The 23394-nt window shown below is 42.8% G+C and overlaps 1 protein-coding gene across 1 annotated transcript; it reads right to left on the bottom strand.

Annotated features, from left to right (window-relative positions):
* Nucleotides 1-269: 269 nt before the first annotated feature.
* CEP57 (centrosomal protein 57) lies at nucleotides 270-23196 on the bottom strand. Its single transcript, XM_064718690.1, has 11 exons — nucleotides 22890-23196; nucleotides 17686-17842; nucleotides 14537-14716; nucleotides 14100-14221; nucleotides 13073-13189; nucleotides 8473-8550; nucleotides 7244-7348; nucleotides 7009-7086; nucleotides 6421-6662; nucleotides 2882-3026; nucleotides 270-1498 (listed from the first exon to the last, which is right to left on the bottom strand). The coding sequence occupies exons 1-11, from the start codon at nucleotides 22929-22931 to the stop codon at nucleotides 1262-1264; spliced, it is 1503 nt and encodes a 500-aa protein (XP_064574760.1). The 5' UTR covers nucleotides 22932-23196; the 3' UTR covers nucleotides 270-1261.
* Nucleotides 23197-23394: the final 198 nt, after the last annotated feature.

Raw genomic sequence — 23394 nt, forward strand, 5'->3', positions numbered from 1 at the left:
ATCTAACAGCAGCTAACCCCTTATGTGCAAGGAGACAAGCTGGCTGGATCCCCCAAGGCAACAAACTCAACTCCTTTCTGCCTGTGTTGACCCTGCAGAGTTCCTTGCCTGCTCAGCTACAGGACTACTCTGACTCTGCCCTTCCCTGCAGCTCTCATTCATCACCCTGACCAGGGAGAAGTCTCCTTGCCATAAAAAGCCCACTGGCTGTGGCACAGTGCTGCAGCAAACACCCAGCTAATACAGAGGAAGTGCAGCTTTCCCACAAGTCATTCAACAGGCAAGCTGGCTTTATTATTTTTCAACTGTATATACAGGTGATCTGGGTCTTCTATACATTCCATTGACAGGAAACTCTTTACATTATTAACATAATAAATAACATTTAATCAGCTGTGCAAGTCAGAGCACAAACTTCATTGCACTACTACCAAAGCTGATAGCTCATCAAAGCACATACTTAAGTTAAAAGCAAGATGCCAGGACCAAATGGCACGATTGAGGCACTTGCAGTTTAAAACACCTGTGTGGTTTCTCTCACTCCTCTACCACTCAAAGCTGTCAGCTAGAGACAGGGTATTGCCCTCTACCTTACAGCATTTTCCTAAGGCAGGATTTCTGTAGAAAAATTTTCACTTAATCATTAAGCAATGTAATTCATAAGCTACTTTGCTCCTTTTCTAAGCACTCCAACATCCACCCCCGCTGATGCTGACTAATGCAATGTGGCAGATCAAGAACCAGGGATGCATTTTGAAGAGAGCCCCACAGAACACATTTGAAGGGGTTGACCTGTTCTCCCTCAGACACTCCCAGAGATGGAGCCATTGAAGCTGCACACAGAACAGAACTGACAAAAGCCCTCTACACCCAGGACTGCAGCACTAGTTTCACACAAGATGCATCCTGAGAGGCGTCCCAGATCAACAGCAGCAAATGGCATTGGCACATCACACACACCCCAAACCACGTACACGTGCAGTGCTTGGTGTGCTGGAACAAAACAGAAGGACTGCTGGAACCATAACATAGGGAACTGGGGGAACCCTACTGTTAAGATTCACTGGCCATGTACCTTGAAAATAGAATGTGATTTAAACTAGACCACAATATATACAATCAAATGCAGGGATGGAGAGCCAAGAGCCTGTAAGCCTATATTTCAAAAGTGTGCTTAGCATACAGTAGTCTCTTCCACACAGCAGGAAAGGCAGAATGTAAGTTTGGCCAGGATGCTTCAGGAACATCTCCTGCAGAAGAGTCAGTAGTCCCAGCTGACATCATCTTTCTGTAGAGAAGTCTGTATGGTCTGCATGTCTCTCAGCAACTGAAGATTTTTCCGACTCTTTTCTCCAGGCTTCACTTTGATGGGACCTGCATTCTTTCCTTTCGTGCTTACTGTAGTTGTTACTTTAACCTCACTGACTGGGAACCTGCTGTCTTTTATTTGTTTAGCAGAAGTCTTTCTGGGCTTGCATTCTCTCTTAAGTCTCTCTAGCTGAAAGAGAAACCCAAAGAAAAACATTAAGAAGTGATCTTCAGTTTTATGTTCAGCAATTCCTCCAATCAGCTGAAATATCCCACCACATATCTCACCCAGGTAAGCAAATGGTTGTTTCCAAGTCCCACTGAACAATAAATACTTTACTTTCCTTACAAAGCATTGTTATATTTGCATCTTTAGAGCTGTGTTTAGCTTACAGTGATATACCTCCTCTCTAAAAATTGACATGTTCATTATGGGGGAACATTGCCATCAGGAATGTAACATAAAAAGATGCAGATGAAGAAAGTTGATTTATCACTGTTACCATCCAGTGATCACAAAAGAAAGCAAGAGCTTTTTACATACATACTAGTAATTGTAATAGCTAGTCACTGTCAGAGATGTGGGTTTGAAAGAATACCAGAGCTCTGCTGGGGTGAAAAGGTGGTACCCACACACAGCTCTGTAACATCACAGCATGTGAGTCAGTCTCAGTACTCCCCAGCAAAGACTGAAAGGAGAACTGGACAGTCTGAGGCTCAGGCACATTCATACACCCAAACCACAACACAGGTGGCTTCTGTAGCTCCCTCTCTGCAGGTGGTCATGCTCTCTTCTTCTAGCTGACAGCATGCAACAATTTTCCTAAACCCCAGCTCCTAAAACTTTTGCCAACAGCACTTCAGCATCATTACTGCTGAGAACTACAGTACATCTGTACAGCACATCTCTGCAGCAGTACCTCTGAAGATCATAGGATATCAAAAGTGAGTAATGCTTTTAACAGCAAGCATTTCACAGGTCCATTCTGGATGTCAGGTCTCAGCATGTGTTTTGCGTATAAGTTACATCAGGTGAGGGTGAATCGTGGTTTGTATGAACTGAACCAGATTAAATACATGGGGTTAAGCTCTTTGGAAGAAATTCACTAAAATTAATGAAGGCAAAAGAAAACAGGGAATCAGTATGTTTTATAGCTTTGAATGAAAAGGCTACACAATCCAAAACATTCTGAAAGTTATAAAATAGGCAAAACAGGTATTTTGAGTCTTAAAAGATGCAAATCCAAATATAAATAGGTAATTTAGTCCAAGTAAAGGAAAACTGTTCAGCAATGTTCAAGAGACAAGAGCAGTGTAAAATGCAATGTGAGAACAGATGCAAAAGCCCTGTCCAGGACAGTGAAGACTGTGCACAAGGGTGAGAGAAAGAATGATTCTGCAAAAATACTGGGATGGATGGAGGTATGCAGACTAACTTTGGGACATCAAAGGTAGAATTAACTCTAGTTATTTCTGCTTTATGCAATTGCTGCTAGATTAGGATATAACATAAAAAACCCTTACTTAAGTCAGCAACTCTACATAAGTATGATCAAAGGCTAAAGAAACCCACCTGCAAACGATGCTTCCGAACTTTGCTGATTTGGTCTGCCTTTGCTTCCATCCTTTCCACTAGCGCATCCAGCTCCTTCTCCAGCTCTTCCCTCACTGCAGCACTTGGGGCCTCCAGGATGAGCTTTGACAGCTGCTGGTGATCACTAGCACACAATTCAGACAGAACAAGCTTGCATCAGTTTCCACTGGCTTCTATATCGTGTACCCGGTTCAGAAACAACACTTCTAGGAAACCATAGCACCAGCAGCCAGACATGTTCAGCACACCATAACAAACCAGTAAGAACAGTTTTGCTGGTTTGCAGCATTATTACAGTAGCACATCATAGTGACAGGCTGCTGCAACACTGAGTCTCAATAATTTAAGTAGCTTCCAACTACAAGATGCATATTCAAAATGACCAAATAACCATTTCAGAGCTTGATCTCAGCACTCACTGAGTTAATATTTTGTGTATTTGTACTTACTGCAGCTGTGCAGTACAGTAACAATTCATGTTCTGTTAACCAGGACAAGCAAAACACCCAGCAAAGCTATCCTCTAATGGACTATTTGTCCAGATCCTGTTTTTGGCTAGGGTAGAGTTTTCATTTTTAGTAGCTGTTACATTGTTGCATTTTGGATTCAGTACAAAAATAATGTTGATAACAATGATGTTTTCATTGTTGCTCAGCAGTACTTACCCTAAGCCAAGGGCTTTTCAGTGTCTCCTGCTATGCCAGGGAGCAGGGGCACAAGAAGCTGAGACAGGGAGATACCTGGGATATCTGATTCAAACTGGCCAAAGGGATATTCCCTACCACAGAACATCATGCCCAGTATTATAAGCCAGGGGGAGTTAGCCATGAGGGGACAATTGCTGCTGGGGATGAGCATCCATCAGCAGGTGGTGAACAACTGTACCGTGCTCCACGTGATTTTTTACCTTCGCTTTTATCCCTCTCCCTTTTTCATTACATTTTACTTTATTTCAGTTACTCACCTGTCCTTGTTTCAGTCCATGGGTTTTTCCTTTTCCTAATTTCCCTCCCCATCCCACCAGAGCAGAGGACAGGAAAGCAGCTGCATGGTGCTTAGCCACCAGCCAGGGTTAAACCAAGACCGTATTTTCTGGCACCCAACATGGCCCGTGAGGAGTGAATGGCAGGTCTGACCAGAGTGTGTGAAGACAAATCTTTTCTAGGCACTGTTGTATTGGTTTAGTAGTGGCAGGTGGCAATGCTGGTTCATGGTGCTGTGGAATCCCTGGCCATGACATTCCCGGGGAACGGGAGCCATCTCCTGGGGAATCCGTGTAACTACACCGTGCTCCTTCCCGGCTCGGCAGCCAAGCACAGGGGAGATCCGGTCCCACACCTTCCCTGCTGCTCCGGGCTATTTACAGCAGCCTTGGAGACCCCCCAATATCCAGCCCCAGCTCAAACCAGCGTGGTCCCAGTGCTAGGATCAGCATGGTGCTGAAGGGGGTGCAAATCAGGGCAGGATTTGTGTCTGGGGGCAGTGAGTGAGCAGCTCATGGGACTGAGTTGCTGGTCAAACCACAGCAGAGAAAGCTACCTTCTACACAAAAGACAGGATAGTGAGGGTACACACCACAGGGAATCCCAAGTTTCTCCTCTGGGACCACAGGGAGAACATCAAGTGGGATGGAAAACCTGTGCCTCAACCCTAGAGGCACGGGTATGTGAATTGCAGGCAAAAAACAAGCACAAACAGGAATTCTTCCAGGGAAGTTGCTGCTTAAGTCTTCAGTGGGCAGCTCCCCAGACAGAGTGGCAGGGCTGATGTTATTCCTGATCCTATGGAAAGGAATTCTAATTCTTTTTTACAGGAAATGGAGAATGCTATGACCAGTACTAGAGGAGCCCTGTCTCAGGCAGGTGCAGGAGAGGGACAACCAGGTTACTGGGCTGTGTGGCTCAGATGGCCTGGGCACATCAGCCCCACGGGAGCACAAGGCTTTAGCAGACCCTGGTGCAGTGCACCCTAATGCCATCAAGCTATACAGGGGCAGCACCCACTTGTATTTCTGGAGTGACAGGGGCATCCCAACAGCTGATGGTCTTGGAGGCTGAAACCAGCCTGACAAATGACTGGCAGAAGCACCCCACTGTGACTGGCCCAGAGGCTCTGTGCACCCTTGGCAGAGACTGTCTTGGCCATTTTAAGGACTCAGGAGGGTGGGCTCTCCACATAGCTGCCTTGGAGACAAAGGAAATGAAGCATCTGTGTACTCTGCCCTGTCTCTCAGAGAACCCTTCTGATGTGGTGCTGCTGAAGGTCAAAGAACAAGAGGTGATAGAATGATTTGGGTTGGAAGGGACCTTAAAAATCATTGAGTTCCAAACTCCCTAGCATAGGCAGGGCCATTTCAACTAGAACAGGCTACCCAGAGCCCCATCCAACCTGACCTTGAATGTTTCCAGGAATGAGAATCCACACCTTCCCTGAACAACCTGTTCCAGTGCCTCACCATCCTCACAGTAAAGAATTTTTTCCTATATCTCATCTAGGTCTACCCTCTTTCAGTTTAAAGCCATTACCCCTCAGGCAAACACTATATACCCTTGTAAAAAGTCTCTCTATTGTGGCTTCCTCTGAAAGGCCCCCAGTGAGGTCTCTCTGGAGCCTTCTCTTCTCCAGGCTGAACAAGCCCAGCTCTCAGCCTGTCTTCAAAGGAAAGGTGCCTTCTGATTGTCTTTGTTGGCCTCCTCTGGACTCACTCAAGCAGGCCCACATCCTTCTTGTGCTGGTTCTCCAGAGCTGGACACAGCCCTGCAGGTGGGGTCTCAGCAGAGCAGAGCAGAGCAGAGGGGCAGAATCCCATCCCACGGGGCTTTGGATGCAGCCCAGGACAGGATTGGCTGCCTGGGCTGTGAGTGCCCACGGCTGGGCCGTGTCCAGCCTCACAGCCACCAGCACTCCCAAGTCACTTCAGCCATTAGCTACTCACCCACCACCTTTTCCTGCCCTGAAAGACTGCCCTGACAGCTGAGTCCAAAGTCATGGACTACATTAACTCAATGGACTAGTAATGGGATAGTCCATGACTACAGAATGGTATCTGTGTGTACCTACATCAAAAGGCTGGAAAGGTGATGGTCGTTATCTAGGGCATACTGGAAAGTGCAGGGCTTGGGCAGGATGTAACTGGTACAGTGTAAGGGGTGAATCCTGCCCATCCCGACATGAGGGAGGGCTGGGTGTGGGGTGGGAGTGGCAGCAGGGTCCTGTGCTGGCTGGCTCCACACCACAACAGTCCCCTGCACTGGGGCTATGAGCACACTTCTCCCTCACCTCTTCTGACATCAGTACTGCTGCACATAAGCACAGGTCTGGTGTTCAGACTGTCTAGCAGAGACTCTAACTGCAAGGACAATTGACAGCCTCTGCAGCCAGCAAAACAAAAGATTACATTCTAGAGATTTCCTAAACTAAGAACTTTCTCAGGCAAAACCCTCCAAGTTCAAAGCAACAAGGGAAAAATATGAGACATCCGCATTCATAATCTGCAGAAGAAAATATGCCACACTCACAAACTCATCTGTCCAAATTCATCTTGCAAAGTCATCAACACTTCTGAGAGCTCTTCCTGAGATGAGGACGAGTCCATTCCTGGGGATGGCCTTCTGCTTTTGCAGGCAGGATGACCAGAGCTGGTGGGTCTGGTTGGAGGATCGTTCACCACATATCTGTTACACAAAGCTTTGCTGTGATGTTTCATCAGGTGCAGCACGTGCTGCACATTGGCACAAACCGAATGACTGGGACTGGTAGACTGAAAAGAAAGAGATTTCTTTTAGATAGGATTATCAACAACTTGATAATACTGGAGAGCATTCAAAAGCAGTGCCACTTTTATTTTGCTGACAAGAATGTAATTTTTATTTGAATTAATATGCAGTAACAAGAACATCTTGTCAAGCAGCATAGTGCAGGCCTATTTTTGGTAATACCAGCTCAGCTAGTTGTCAATATCCAACAAGTATTTCAAAGACAATCTGTATGAAAAGTGTAAAAGAAAATTAAGTGATCTGACCACTGGGTGTCAGAAGTGCACCAACCCAAAGTCCCTTAAGGAGCTGCACCTACTGGGCTCTAAGCTTTGGAATTAATCAGCTCACCTTCCCAGCCACAAAGGGTACATCATCCAGACACAACCTGTAATGGGGCTGCACAGTGGAATGTCTGACAAAGCATTTCTGGAAAGAAAGAAGAGAAAGTATTTAGCAAAAATTATAATACAGCCAAAACACTTTCCCTTTACTTTGTCGTAAAAGAGGCAATCAGCTGCCTGATCACATGCACACAACCTTATTTAACTCCTCAGTAATTGCCCTTCTCTTCCCCACATCTTACCTTCTCTGGCTGCTTAGCTTTTTTCCTGGGTTGTCTTACTTTTGGAGAAAGCAGTGGTGATGCTGCTTGAATCAGTAGTCTGTTGGTTTCCAGGCCTGTCTGAAGCTACAATTGAGGGAATAAGGGGAGTTACTGAAAATATATTAATAAATAATCAGAGACAGTGCAAGCAGAGCACTGCAAGAATTTTTAAAACATAGGCTTTCCAGAAGAAAGGACTGCAAATTTTTAGGGTATTTTTGCACTCAAAGGCCAACAAACATTAAATACTTCCTCTGTTAGCACTACTCATCAGTAATCCTAGTAAATTAGAGAATTAGCCTTAGTCCATGAGTCCCATGCAGGCAAGTGCCAAAACATCAGCTGTGCTTTATACTTGGCAAGGAATTGGGGAGCTCAAGCCACCCAACCGTGATCAATTGATCCCATGACATACAGTTACTAGGCAACTACTCCTTCTGTTCTATTAAATATGACAGTAAGGGAAACCTACAAACAAACAAACAAAAACACAATAATAAACAAACTAACCACCAAACCAGCTGTTGAAAGAGTTAAGGTTAGAACTTCCTGTCCACACTGAGAATCCTAACACACTTTGCTGTTCAAGAGGCAGATACTGCATGGCTTTAGAAATCGTGCCCTGAAGAAGCATTCACAGCACAGTTTTCCATTATTAATTTGAGGTACCCCTTTCCCCATCACACCAGACTTATGGCCAAGGTTAATGTTAGAGCCTGACACATTACCTCCATAATCCTCCAGCATACAATGAATGCTTAGTGAACAGCACACTTTCAGGTTAGAAGATCCAGCATCCTTAAGGGCTCATAATCAAGAGTATGTTGCCTCTTTTTTGCTTTCCTGTACAGCATTTTAATTACAATTACGAACAAGGGGGCCCATTTGTTGACTTTAATATATTGAAAGGTTGCCATGCATACTCAATTATGGATTAGTCTGAATTTCGACTCCTCCAACTTTTAGTAAAGAAGTTGCAGTGCACATGTGGTGATGGGTTTCCAAAAAGCTTGGAGAACTTCAGAACATTTAGTACCTCAGACAGAAGGAAAAACAAAAAAAGAAGGAAAAAAAAGACTAAAACCAGGATTCACAAGTCTGTGAGGCATATGGGGGGCACTTTCAGTAAGCTTAGCTGGAAAGTTGATAAAAAGGAAAAGAGCTAATTACAGTGCATACCAGTACAAAAGAAATTTCCTGTTGGTTACCTCAGCTGCTTTTTCCTGAACAAGCTTCCTTGCATGTTCTTCCTCATAAAGCTTCTGTTCCAGCTCTTTCATTTTTTTCTAGTCAAAGTTAAATCAAAATAATAGTGTTACTAATGAAACCATTATTTTTTCTCCCTGAAGCCTACAATATTGAGCTTGCACAAAACCGTGAGTTCATCTTACAACTTAAGGATAAATGGAGACTTGAGTATTAGAATGATTGCTGATGCTCTGCCTGTACAGGCATAAATCCAGCAGTCAAAAGCTTATGCTTATCATTTAAATTGATCTTGCCATTCTTACTTTGACAATGGGTATCTGAACTCAGGTCACAGCCAAACACACACAGCAATACACAAGGCCCTTTCTCTTCAATTGTAAAAACACCCTAGACAGTAGGTTGCTTTGTGTACATGATCCTCCAAGATTCTGCACTACAAAAGAGCTAACAAAGACAGGTCATTATAAGGCAACTGAAGACTTGCTTCATTTAGACCACTAATGGTATTTTTGCTAAAATCTGTAACTTACACTCTTACAAGACAAGAATTTTTGAACATCTAGCCACCTTCCTAATAAAGGAGGAAAGGTTGTATGATGCCCCTGAGATACCTTTAAATAAAACTGAAGTAATTTCATCTTTTAATCACAAAAACTTTAAGACCACTTTTGAAACTCTTTTTCAAAGGAAAAGGTTAACAGGGAAAGCACACATCTCTTTGTAAACCTCCAACAAGATGAAAACATTGTTTAAACAAGATACACTGAAATTCCCAATGTGAAAGTTATTTGATAACTTTCTGGCTTTATACAGCAGTGAAAAAACAACCCGGAGCTCCAGTCTCCAAAACAATTTCCCTTCTCTTCCCCCAAAGACTGATAATTCACAGAGCCATTAACCAAACTCAAGGCAGAAAAGCATGTTATACAGAGTGACAGCTGTGTTTGCACACTTGTGTGCTTATAAACCCACTACATAGAGGTACTAAATATTTCAGTTCTGCTTTACTTAAGCATTAACTGCAAGAATAATGTAATGAGCTCTTATACAAAGGTGTTAAAAGGCAAAAGCCTGGATAAACATTGAGGACAAAGGCACTATATATAGGAACCAACTTTTTCTTTTGAGTGAAAGAATTATTCTGATTAATTTTTTTCATTCAAAACAAACGTATTCCAGGTAACTTAAAATCATCTTCTGCCCTTTACAGTTATTGGCACAACTCTTTGTATCTATATGGTCAGTCTCAAAGCCCTTTTATTAACCTTTTAAGTCTGACAGAATTTTTAGTATGAAAATACTAAGGAAAATATTCTGTTTAAACTAAAGATTGACATGAAGCTGGGCCAAGGCTTTTATTCTGAAATGAATATTCCCTCAGCTACCTGTTCAGCTGCAGGGTGCAGCTCAAGCTACACAGCAAGAATGTATCTTACTGTATCATCTGTGACAAATCCTGTTAGAAATTATATATCCAACTAAGATTCCATAAATGTTTTTTCTTGTTTATAGCAGAAGGTATAATGCAGATTACTGGACTGTCACTAAGAGAGAGGCCACAGAGCCAAGCAAACAGCCCCTGCCCAGCAGTGCTGCCTATCATGTAAGACAGCACTGCAAGGGGCAGCAGGTCAGCACTGGGCTGCCTGAACATCCACTCAAGCACCAGAGCCACTGCAAAAAACTTTACTGACAAAATAGAAAAAAATTATTTCAATGTCTATTTTTGACCTGTTTTCTAACAGAAAATGAATTTCATGCAACCACCTACCCAGAGAATCCCAGAATCAGGTTGGTTTAGGTTGAAAGGGACCTTTAGAGGTCACTTAAGTCCAAGGGACAATTTCCACTAAACCAGGTGGTTGCTCAGAGCCTTCTCCAAACTCATCACGAATGTTTCCAGGAACAGGGCATCTGCCACCTCTGCAGACAATCTGTTCCAGTGTTTTGCCCAATCCACAGAATTGGGGGAGTGTGGTTTTAATCTCACTGTCAGCACTAAGATCAATTACTATAAACTACAGTTCTTGAAAATGTCATCCACACACACATTCAAACTCTGGCCACAAACAAGACCACAGCCCATACTGTACTTTTAGGAAACATTTCTTACTCTTATCTCCAGACACAGACATGTTCAGATCTTCTCAGTCAACTGTCCAGAGAGTGCACTGCAGGACTACAGTTGAACTAAAGATGCCTCAAAAGCATTTCCCGGGTAAGTACTCCACATAAAAAGCAATCTCAGCATTTCTTTTTCACAGCCACTACTGACATTAGTGAATTACTTGAAGACAATACTTGTAGGGCCAGATAGTGTCTCTGGGGAGATTAAATGCTCTCAGTAAGACCCCCCACACAACCTGTGCTTGGCAGCGTCTGAAAGAGGCAGGATGCATCTCTGCTCACTCATGAGCCATCACCTCACCACTTTCCATCCATTTCAGCACACCATGTATGAAACAGTCTCTTATTTCTTGCTTCAAATTCAACTTGAAAATGTTCCTACAATCTTGCCACAACTACAGCAAAGATCAAAGAGGGAACAGATGCAACACTTTGAGTAGAGAGTGCAGGCACTCTTTGAAGATATTCAGCTAATACCTATCACATAGATGCTCACATACAAACACAGCTTATAACCACAGAGGCAGGCAGACCTGACAACCAGAAAATGGCTCATAACTACATAACGACGACAAGAAAAATGAATTCACATCACAGCTTAATCCACATTTATTTTAGGTCCTGGAATTGATTCAAAATTGTGTGAATTTAACACTCAAATCCTCTAAAACATATTTAATTGTGGCAGCTACTAATTCCTAAACATAAAGAATCAAAGACCTCTGGTTTGATCCAGAAGAGAACACAAAAAGAACCGTAAGGTTGAAATTATTTTTGCTAGCCAAGCACAAAAAGACAAGCAACCCAGTCTCACCAAACTTCAGCTACTACCAGTCAAAAACTGATAGTTTTGACTAGTTTGATAGTTTTTGATAGCTTGATAGTAAAAGCCTTTCAAGAGGGAATGCCAGCTGCTGAACATGTTATTTCAACTCCAATCCTGGAGGAAATCACTGCTACTTTCAGAGTACAAGACCCAGGAGACTCCTATTTTTTTTTAACGAGTGTTTGGCCTAAGTAAACAATGCAACCACTTGTACTCTAAAACTGCAGCTCACCACAACAGGGTGTCAAGACCTTAAAAAGCCTGTTGCAGCTGCTTTGGGTCAGGGACTTCCAAGAAGAGTTGCAGCATCTAAATTTCCTGCAGCAAGCCAAGCAGCTAAAGATTTACTACCAAACATCATATGTACTTCTGGAGAAACACCATCTATTTCACCACCTAAGGTAAGGGCTGGTGTACAAAGTGGCAAGCCCGTGATTTTGACAGAATCCAGAACTGCCATCCTCAATATTACAATCTGATCACGGGGTATCCGGTCCTTTTTGGGGGAATAGGGGAGAAATTTGCAGAAGGAAGCCTCTCCCTGGTCAAGCCCTCAGTAGTTTCCAGGCTTGGGAGACTTGTGGTGTCTCTTACAGTATCAGCAAGAGGTATGTGGATGAGCATCAGAGGCCAGCACCACGGAAGGTGCACAGAGATGTATGGGGTTTGTGTGGTAGCTATGGGGCTACAGGGGTGGCTTCTCTGAGGAGCTGTCAGACACTTGCCCATATCAAATGAACCAATGCCAACAGAGCCAATGCCAGCTGGCTCCAAGACAGACCCACCACTGGCCAAGGCTGAGCCCAACAGCAGGAGCACCTCTGGGATTACAGACAGGGAGGGGAAAAAAACCTGTGGGGAACTGCTGCCAGAAGCAAGGAGTGAGAATGTTTGAAAGCAGAAGCCTTGCAGACCCTAAGGTCAACAAGGGAGGGGGAGAAGGTACTCCAGGTGCCAGAGCAGAGATTCCCCTGCAGCCCATGGTGAGACTGAGTTTTATTTCTCACCATAAAATTCGAAAAATTATAAAAATTCCAGGGTGAATCCACCACAACAGAATACGACCAAACACAGTAACATTGAGTTTGTAGAAGCTACTGATTCAAACAGAGTCCAGAAAAGGCAGACTGACTCAAACCCACAGGGAGTCACCCAGTGCTAGAGGCCTTGCAACATGAGAGCACAGCAGTCTGCACACAAAGTAACTAGTAATAATTGTGTTTCTTAAGAAGGAGGGGCTAAGAGGAAAAAATCCCATCAAATTCACACAAGTCAGGGTGAATCTCAATAATAACAGGAAATAACTATCAGCATTCAGTAGGATGGAAAGCAAGTCAAGATCTTAGGAATGGCTGCAACCTTACAATGCCTAGGCATCAACTAAGTACAAAAGAGGAACACCAAAAGACTATTAAGGCATAATTAAACTCCAACTCTTGCAATGCAGTGCCCAAAGCCTAACTGGACATGCACACTTGCAGCAATAACTTCAAGTTTCCACAACCCATCAGTTTAAAACAAAGTTTAGTTGCTGTCTTACTCTAAAGCACTAAGTTTTGCTCAGCTCTGCTATTACCATAAGCTATGAAGTACAGATTACAATAAACAAGATAAATATGATACAGTATCCAAGACAAATGCCAGACCTCTGCTGTGGACTGCATTGCAGTTAGTCTGTTGTACTCCTTTTCCAGCATATCCAGCTTTTCCAATTTCGACTGAACATGCGATTGGTCAAGAAGCCGATCTCTCGTCAAGGAGGCCTCGAATGGAGAAGTGAAAAGAAAAACAATTATAAGCACAAGAAAACAAGACCATCTATAGCAAGCATCTGTGTAACATCTTTGTGTCTGGAGCACTAAGGAGATCCAGAAACAGTCCAAAGGAACTACTAATTCCTCTGTGCAATTTTAGATGGTGGGACAATCAGGAAAAAAACTGCATCACTGGTCCACCAATGTTGGGAAGCCAGACATTTAACCACATCTGAGAGAGGATTCTGCAGTCTCTCCTTCCTCCCAGCTCAAAATATTAAAAAAAAATTATGCAGAAATTAGAAATTACTTTCTTGGGGTTTTTTTTTTCCCTTCTATTTAACAGACTGAAATAGAATAGCCACAGAGACCAGTGAGCAGACAGCTCTAGGTGACACATATGCCTATAAAACAAAATTCAAGTTCATTTTAGATATAGGCAAAATCATCATCACTGATGATTAGGAATAATTGGGTGATGATGAGAAATAGAAATTTTACTGCTATTTCTACAGAATCAGTACTTCAGGCCCAGTCTAACAAGAGCAGTGCTAGTAAAGACAATCCCCAAAGGCCTGAAGACTGTAAACACAAAAGGGAGGTTGTTTCCCAGTGGCACACAGGTATATAACTGGAGGATAAGGATGAGCCACTGCAGTGAGCCAATCATGCAGCAGCAAACAATTCATATTAATGCCAGAGCCTGCTACTGCCTTAGAAACAGGTGCACAAAGAAAATACCAGTGTCATGAGAAGACTGGGAAATTTAAGCAGGGAAGCTATCCATACCTAAGAATATGAAGGCAAGCTGAAGTAGACACCCACACTTAAAGGTATAAAAATTACAGTAACTATGAAAAATCATGACATAATTAATTGACTTTTATGATTTAACCCTGAGATAGTTTTGGGAACACACCTGTTTCTCCAAGAGATGCGACTTCTCATTTTCTGCATGCTGGATCATATGTCTCATGTAGTCCAGCTGTTTCTCTAGAAGTCTGCATCGAGACTCAGCAGCTGCCAGCTGAGAAGTCAGTTCTGAAGATAACAGAAGGCAGAAAGTAGAAATCATGCATTGCTTGTTTCTGGGATTTTTTTTGTTGTTGTTTTCAGGACAGTTTCAAAACAAACAAGAAAAGGACCATCTAAGAAACTTACATATTATGCTGAATGAACTTTTGTATAAAAACCCCTAAAATTAAGAATGCCTTAGAATTCTTTCTTTGTAACTCCCCAAGTCACCCCATTAAAAGATACTGAACAACGTAAATTAAAATCAGTTTATGCATTTATAGGAATAAAGCTTCATCCACATCAATGTTCTATAGTATCTATAAACGCTTTGCAAACAACCTTGATTTTTCTTTGACACTTCAGTCTTGTCCCGTTCTTTGTGCTGCATTTGTTCACTCAGCATTTTTTTAAAGTTTGCTGTTTCCCTGCTGAGGTGTTTTACATTCTCCTCTGCCTCAAACCGCTCCAACTCCAGTTGGTGAATTTTTTCCTGCAGATTCTTCAGAGCGGAAAATATTGCTGCAATTGAACAAATACCTTTTGTTAGATACCATTAAATCATCACTTCAATACAACATTAAACTTGAAATGTTATTATAAAAGCATGTTATGTAAGAAGGTCAGAGTGTTCCTTAGCAGCATCCAAGAGTCCTTCCAGGAATTAGGACCTATTTCCCTTTAAACCATAACTGATTCTAAAGCTAGTCTCAAATAGATGCCATTAGTGCACACCCTTCACCTGACACATTTAGGAAAGATACAACTATTTCCCAGAACAAGGCATATAAATATTGTGTCAACTGAGAACAAACTATCAGAGAGTATCCTCTGACCCTTTATCAAAAGGAAGTGAAAAGTCTCAATTAGATAGTGAAAACAGCAGCAACTCTCCATTTTAATATTATTCCTACCACAACAAATACACGAACAGCGTTCCCACAAATGGCCACACAGCACTATAAAGGTTAACAATGAGAAGAGCTATAAAAGTGCCTATAAATAAGCAGACTTCTCCTTTTATTCTTCTGGCTTTTGTGTTCCCCTCCTTCATCTACAAACATACATCTCTTTAGTGCTGAACCATTTTGCCTTCCTGCTGCACTCCCAGCATTAGCAGTCAGTAAACAAAGCCTTTCTATATTCTTCAACACAAAAAGAAAAGCAGCTATAATAGAACACACATCACCTTGCAATTAGACCATCTGCTGGTAATCTGATGTATTACCTGTCTCTTAGCTGGCTGTTTAATTCCATTAAGGGAACCATAACCATAAGCCCTTTCCCCTGTACAGTGCTGCTGAAGTTAAACATAAGAACATCTGTACACACAGCTCAAATAGCAGACTAATCTGCAAGGTCACATTAGCCTACTCTTTTGTGCTTAAATCCACTCCAGAGAAAGAATGTACCTGTAATACAGCATGCTTGAGGACTTAAAGAGTTGGGACTGCATATTGGTTTATCCATCAGATAACAGAAAAAAAATTAAAAATGTTATCAAACCTTGAAGTGAGTAACAGCACATGAGAGTATCACATCAATGCAAGTCTGTTAAGTACATAAGAAGTAGCAGGAGCAGTCACAGTTAAGGGGAAGTTATTGATAATTTGGCCCTATTTGCAATATCAGAATCACCAATTGCACCCTCTTCTGTATTTACTGTTCCTTGGATTCACTTGAAATGGGCATAGCTGAAACAATGAACAGGTTTGTTACTATTATTGTTAAAGGCTACATTGAAATCTCAGTATATACACAATAATGACTAGCAAAACACAGCAATGAAGCAACTTAAGCAGTGAATAGATGAAGGTGAAATCCAACAGAGCAATTATTATTCAATCACATTGGAGTATTAAAGCCAACTGTGCATGCTGACACACATATACAACACAAAGACATTAAACCCAAAATAAACAGAATTTACTATACTCAATTTCAGGATTTTTCAATAAGATTTATTTAATATGGGGAATGGGAAGATCAATGAGGACCCTCAAGAACAACCAAATCAATTTTGCCACTTGAAATTAATTCCCACATCCTTCAATTTACTAAAATATACACCACAGAACATTTCTGCATTTTTAAAAGCTATGCAAAAAGAGAAACATATTGGATCATCCATGTGTTGGATTAAATATTCAGTACATACCCACATTCACTTGCACTTCATTTGAGCATATTTTGGAAATAAAAAATTTGCTAGTTTATAAAACAGGATATAATTTATCAGATTGTCTTCCACCCTCCATCCTTACTTCAGAGTAGGCAGAGTCATTGTTAAAAAAAAAATTGCCAAATGAAAACTTGGAAGTCAAAACTTTATTGCTAATGCAACATGCAGCACACTCTACAAAAATACACCTGCATCAGTAATTCATAAGGAAGCTCTTTCCTGCACATCCAATTTTCATCTCTAAAGATTGTTTTAGTTTTGTGTCAACAGCACTCTCAAAACTGATGGCCTTGAGAGTACACTCTGTATTTTAAATAGTGCTGCAAGAACGGAGATTTCATCTTTAAGGTCATTAACACACAAGTCTCTTGTAACTCAGACACGAATTGTGTTATGGGAACAGACACTTGAGGCTATCCTCCTGATTTTTTACTTAGTTTTGGGTAATATTAGGATTCATCCTAAGCATTTCTCACTTTTCTCCATAAGGGAAAAATATCAAGCAGTTCATAGTTTTATTCTCCATAACACTCCAGTCCTACAGGGAGCATTTCTGCAATGACCCTGAGCCAAACAGCTCTTCAAAGGATCAGTCCTGCTCTGTCTCCCAACTCCTCATGATGCACCCTGCATGTACCCCAAGGCAGCTCTGCAGTAAGTCTCACTACATGACAAGCTAATTCACTAAAACAACAGAAAACTAACCAAGAATAGTTCTATTGTTCATGTCCAGCATGGAAAGGAGAGAGAAGGAATGGCCTAGAAACAAGAAGAATAAATGGGAGTAAAATTGCCTCCATTTTTGGTGTTGTGAGCTCTCAGTTCAGCACCTTGCTGAAGCCTTCTCTGTATCCTTTAAGTCTTCACTGAAAAGATAAATACAACACCTCCTTCATCCATGACAAGCCTTCCAACTTTACAGGACCAAACCTCTTCCTTTTCTCCAAGCCATTCTGGGGACTAAAATCTCCTTATTTCTAACTCAGCTAGGAACTCAGGAGTGGAAAAGTTGAAGGAGAGGAAGACTGAAGAAGGGACAAAAGACCTGAGTAGTTCATGAGTTTTTACTGACAGACAATTTTACAGATCTCTGCTACCAAAGAGGAGAGTATTTCTCCATTTGTAAGGTGACCTTCATCAACAGGTGCTCTTTGGAAAGAGAAGTGCCAAGGACCTACAAAACATCACTGGACATCACTGGGAATTGATAAAAGCATAAAAAGACTGCAACCTTCATAGGTGTGGAAGACATACAGTATTCTACCACGATTTGGAAACATGTAGGAAAACAACTTTGCTGAACTATTACCTCTGCTGTGGCTTTCAGGATATGGAACTACTGGTTTCTGTGAGGAACGCTGCAGATCTGAATTAATAAATGGCTTGTGCTTTGGATATTCTATAAATGAAGCTGAGGAGAGTCCATCTGTGGCTGATGTAGAGCTCTGAGTGTTACGCAGATCATCCTGAAAACAAAAGAAAGCTGTTATTCAGCACATTTGTTTCTTTGTCACGACAACAAAAATAAAGAAAAGTAAGTGTCACTATAGGACACAAAACAACACGACGCAAACGCACAGCTCTTTCCAAGGTGAAAAAAGGACCTCTATTTTTCTGACTCCAACATTTATATTTTTCCAAAAGTGACAGTGGATTGGAGGGTGAAAGTGCCACCTCTCCAATGACACTGGACAAACCAACAGTCCATCAAATTTCTCCTCCTCCATAAAAGGATGCAAAACAATGAGTTATTTACATAGAGCATGTGAGAAAGTTCATTACAAGAATGTAAACATCAGAAGGCTTAGAAAATCTTAAAAAATGAGGGTGACAAGTAAGATTCTACCAGATGATGTGTAGAAGGACTCCTACAGGAGACTCGTGTCTCAAAAGCTGTACTTCCTTCTTTATAGACTAAGGATGTATCATTTTACATGCAACTCCCCTCCACTAAAAACAGTATCAAACAGAAGAATGTCTTTCCTATACTAGTTTCTGATTTACCTTTTTTTTCCCCATTTACTTGTACTGCCTACTACATATTAGAAGAAGGCAACCCACAATCAGTTGGAAAACAACCACCTTCTTAATTACTGGCTCCATTTACTGCACAAGACACTGCACTAAGGTAGCCAAACCTGATAAGGCACACCCAGGACTGTGGTCCTGCACCCCTGATGTAACACAAGGGCTCACTGACTGCACATGGGGCACAGGACACTGCAGCTGGGAAGGTGAGCTCAGAGTCCCAATCCTTCCAACTCCACTTGCTTATATTCATTCTCCTTATCTTTCCATTCGCAGGTGGAACTTCACAAGACACATCCAGATGACTTTATGCTACAGCTGATCAGTGGTATCAGCAGTGGAAAACCAGGAGATCACAGCCAGGAAAGAATTCCCGCCTCTAAGCAGTGATGGACTCTTAAATCAGCTTCAGACTGTTCTGGAAAACGTGGCTATAGAGATCACGGATTTCCCAGCAGTCTGCACCAATTTTGCAAAAACCTGCTGTGCTCTGGATGTTGCAATGAACTGAAAGGAAAACCTAGCTGGGAAGATGCCCTTCTAAATAGAGGAGACATGGCAGAATTGTGTGTTTATGGTTTTCACTCAAAAACTGGCCTATGCTTTACAATCTGTATATAAAAATTAAACATTTCAGTGATAGAATTGGACAGCACCCTAAGAGAGGTGGGCTGCAGGCAGATGTAAAGCTCCCACAGCTTCCCTGTTCATAAGTAAAAGGAGCAATTGCAGATCTTGGCAGTGTTTTTATGCTTTTGCATACCAATCACTAGGAGAATATCATGACCAAAATTAAAATACAGAAAGTATTAGGTATCTCTAGCGAATTACACAAATGCATTACAAGGAGCCAAATATGGGGAAAAAATTAAGAATAAATTTAAAGTTATTTAAAGCCCATACATAGCTGATTTCCTCTTACAAACACAGTGATTCATTGTGAGCAAGAAAATTAGGATCCTAACTACTCTGAGTGTATCAATTGGTGTTTCTAAGCACAGTTTTATGACTGCTTTGCAGTTTGTTTATAACATTTTCCTACACAACATAATGGCTTTTCTCAAAATAACTGCATTTGCACATGCATTTTCTACCACAGAAAGCAAATTGAAACACTAACCCCTAATTAAGAATATTTTAATAAAACTATTTTTACAGCTGTTTTATGCATAAACACACTGCTTCACACTCACCCTCACAGGTCTAACCAGAGCACATGAACCCATTGATCAAAAGCCTGTTAGGTGCTAACATCAAAAATGCCATCAGCATTACAGGATATGGCATTGATGAGCACAGAACACCAAGACCAAATGATGGAGTGAAAATGAACCAAGCAAAACACAGCACTTGTGCAGCAGGCAGTACAGGAACCCAAAGAGCAACTATCGATTCAATATCAATATCCTGTCTGCTACTGATTCAAACCAAAGGTGCCCCATCAAACAGCCAAAACAAAAAGGGAATCAGCTTGAAGCCAAAGTAGGGCTGACAGAATCACAATCCTTCTAGATGTCACTATCATCTTTTATGTCTTTACAGATAAACTCTTGTCTGAAAATTAAATGTAACTGCATAAAAACACCAAAGTAAAGGAATTCTCCCGTTTGTTTTTGCTGCCATTAGTAACATTTTTCTAGCCAACAGCAGACTAGCTGAAAGAAAAACCTGGTGTACTCAAAGCCCTGGAGCACCAAAGTCGCACAAAGCAAAGCAAATTGAGGCTTTTGCCTATTACATGTCCCCTAAATTCCACCTGGACGCAGGCAATAGGCACTAATTTGAACAGTCAGTAATAGCAACTTGTAATAATAATTTGATTAGTGTAGTCAGTACAGATATCCGCTTCAAATAGCTACTGAGAAAAACTGTGCTGGAATATGATCTATTACATAGGCAATCATTCTTTTTTCAGTCTAAATAATAATTTGCTACCACATATATTTTTCTTACCTATTTTTAAGCAAAAGAGTGGCTTATATTCAGTTTTATAAATAGCAACTTTAAATAATTTGACTGAATACTTTGGGAAAGTTTACGAAACAGCATCAAGGAATTTCCCTTCACAAAGCTCAAACATCACAGTGATTCTCTGCTCTTCTCCCCTATCTCTCAAGTCATTAAAAATCATTTAATTGTTGCTGCTCTTGGAAGGTATCACAGGGAATATCATGCTCTGATGCCCAGGAAAATTGTGAAAAATAAAAGAAAAAATCAGGAAACTCTATATAGTTGTTCTGAATCTCAGCTAGGTCATGTTTGCTAACTACATCTCCTCTCTTTCAGGGCACTCCTCATAGCCTTCTTTAATCCACGCTAAAGCCTCAGAGTAGCAAATGAAGAAGCTTAACAGTCCCACAAGGGGCCAAGTGCACCCTGTTATATAACAGTGAGCTGAGTGTGTTTTATCGGCACAGGTCAGAGAACACTGCCTTCCAAAACTCATGGCTTTCACCCCTGCATATCAGCTGCCTACTCACGCAGAGAGAAGGGAATATGGAAAACACAGACCAGAGATAACACAACACATCACCAGCACAGGGACTTCCCAAAGCTCTCAAAGGCTAAACACAGCAGGAGGGGGAAAAAAGACACAAACTCATACAGAAAGTTTTTTAAAAAGGGATTAAATTAGAATGGGTGCTACTGTAAGTTCTCGTCTGGGTGCTTACAACCAAAAAACAAAGAGGAAAAAAAAGACTAATACCTGGCAATGCTTTACGTGACACACAGTAGTCTTTGCACATGGTTAAAAAAAAAAGCCAGGAAAACTACATAGGGAATGAGAAAAAATATCCCAAAATAATGAGATACTGAATGTAGTGATTATAGAACATTTGAGTACCCAGTTATTCAAACTTTCATAGTCATTTTGGAGGGATAGTCTCAATTGGCAGCACACCCTCCCTCCTTGCTGCAGTACTAGCAAAGTGGGGAAGGAAGGACAGCCCCTATCACCCACAGGCCAAATTAAGTGCTGGCTGTGCCTCCCTGATACAGGCTGAGTCAGGAGCACTCTACATTTCAATTACATCCCTAGTTAAAAGCAGACATAAAAGAAGCTAACTTAGTTAAGCAACTACATCAAATGCGGAGGAAAAGGTGTCTGCCATAGAGTGCCAGACATATTAAAAGCAACTACTTTCAAAGTTCAAAAAAGTATAAAGTTAGAGTTTGCTTGTTTTTTTTGAACACATAGAGAAAAGTCTACAGTGGGCAACTTTTATCCCCAAAAAGTTTTTTTTTTTTTGCTAACTAAATTGATTAAACAGCCTACATTTACCTACTGAAGACTAAAATGAATCTTCTGACAGTTTTCCAGGCATGCTAGAAACAAGAGTAGAAATAAGGGTTCCCAAATTCCCCTTGCTAGCCCAGGTGTAAGTATGGCAGCACACAGCAGGAGGGCAGGAGACACAAAAGAGAGAGCCCCACGATGGGTGCTCACCACCCCAACCATGAACCCCCAAGAGTGACCTCGCACTCCCTGCAGCCTTCTCCCCATCTCTGCTCCTCCAAAGCACGCGTAAGACACCGTTTCTCATGCAAAAAAAAGCCAAGACAATGAAAAGCAACTAAAAACACAACTTATTCCAGAAAGGTGCAAACATCACGCCAAAACTCCAAACAAGAACCCCGACTGGGATCTGTTTGAGGTGCCAACCTGGCGGGCACAGGGAGCACTCCATGAGCCCAGCCCAGGCTCCCTCCCCGTGTCGCCTGCCGCCAGCCGAGCCACGTGTCCCAGGCTCCTCCACACCCAGCGCCCTCCCGGGAGCAACGCGGGCACGGGAATCCCGCTTCCCGGCGGGAATGTGGGTGCTGACCTGTCCCGGCCCGCCAGGCGCTCCGCACTCGCCCAAGGGCACAGGCATCAACTACAGCTAAAGCTCGGCTTAAGGCAGCCAAGAGAAACACCCAAGGCGCGGGCACCGCCAGCTCTGCCCCGGGAGCTCCGGGCTGGCCCGGCACGGCACGGACTACACCCGCCTGCAGCTGTGTCCAAAGCCAGGGCATGCCTGGGAGCATACCAAAACCAGCATTTCATTCCCATTCCCTTACAAACAGCATCTCCAGACACCGGTACGGGGACAGCAAGATACACAATAGTAGAGCATCTTTTTTTCCGCCGCTTAAGACAACACGTGTGAAATGCATCATAGGTTTACACGCACATATATATAGATATCTACACACACACACATGACATGTGTATACACACATACATACGTAAACGCACATATAAATAAATACATATATACACACACAGACAAGTACATACACGCATATAAACACCTATATACACGTATAGATACACACACACACACGCACACACATCATCTAACAGACAACCCAGCTTCCACAGCCTGTACAGCTCCCGGCACGCAAGCCACCGGCCCCGCACTGCCCGGCCGCTACCCCTCGGATCTCACAAGCTGCCCGCCCGTGCAGCTCCTCACCGCGGGGACGCCCTGCGAGCCTCACCGTGAGCGGATAGCCGCTCCCAGCTGCCGCCATGTCGGCCATAAGGGAGCCCGCTCAGCCCATGTCACTTTAAGGCTCGGCACTCGCGCGGCGGCTCGCTGGCTCGTTTGACTGCTATCCCAGCCTGCCAATGAGAAGGGAGGACTGGGTGTAAGGCCCGCCCCCTCTTCCTCTCAGAAGTGATTGACATGGCAATTGTCCAATAAAAGATGAGCGAGGGCGCAGCTCAGCCAATCGAGAGGTACCGGCGGCGGGCGGGCCCCTGAAGCCAGCAGCGCAGGCGGGGGGCGGCGCGTGGGCACGCGCGGAGGGAGGAGGGCGGAAGAGGCCGGCCTTTGTCAGAGGGAGCCCCCGCGCCTCGGCCAATCGCAGCGCAGGGGCGCCGCCGCCGCCCGGCGCAGGGCAGGGCGCCCGCGGCGGGATTGGCGGCGGCGGGGCCGGCGGGGGCGGCGATTGGGCGGCGGCGTTCGAAGGCAGGTTTGGCGCGGGGCGGCGATTGGCTGCG

The sequence above is a fragment of the Zonotrichia leucophrys genome, chromosome 1, assembly GCF_028769735.1.
Source record: "Zonotrichia leucophrys gambelii isolate GWCS_2022_RI chromosome 1, RI_Zleu_2.0, whole genome shotgun sequence".
NCBI classification, from domain to species: Eukaryota; Metazoa; Chordata; class Aves; order Passeriformes; family Passerellidae; genus Zonotrichia; species Zonotrichia leucophrys.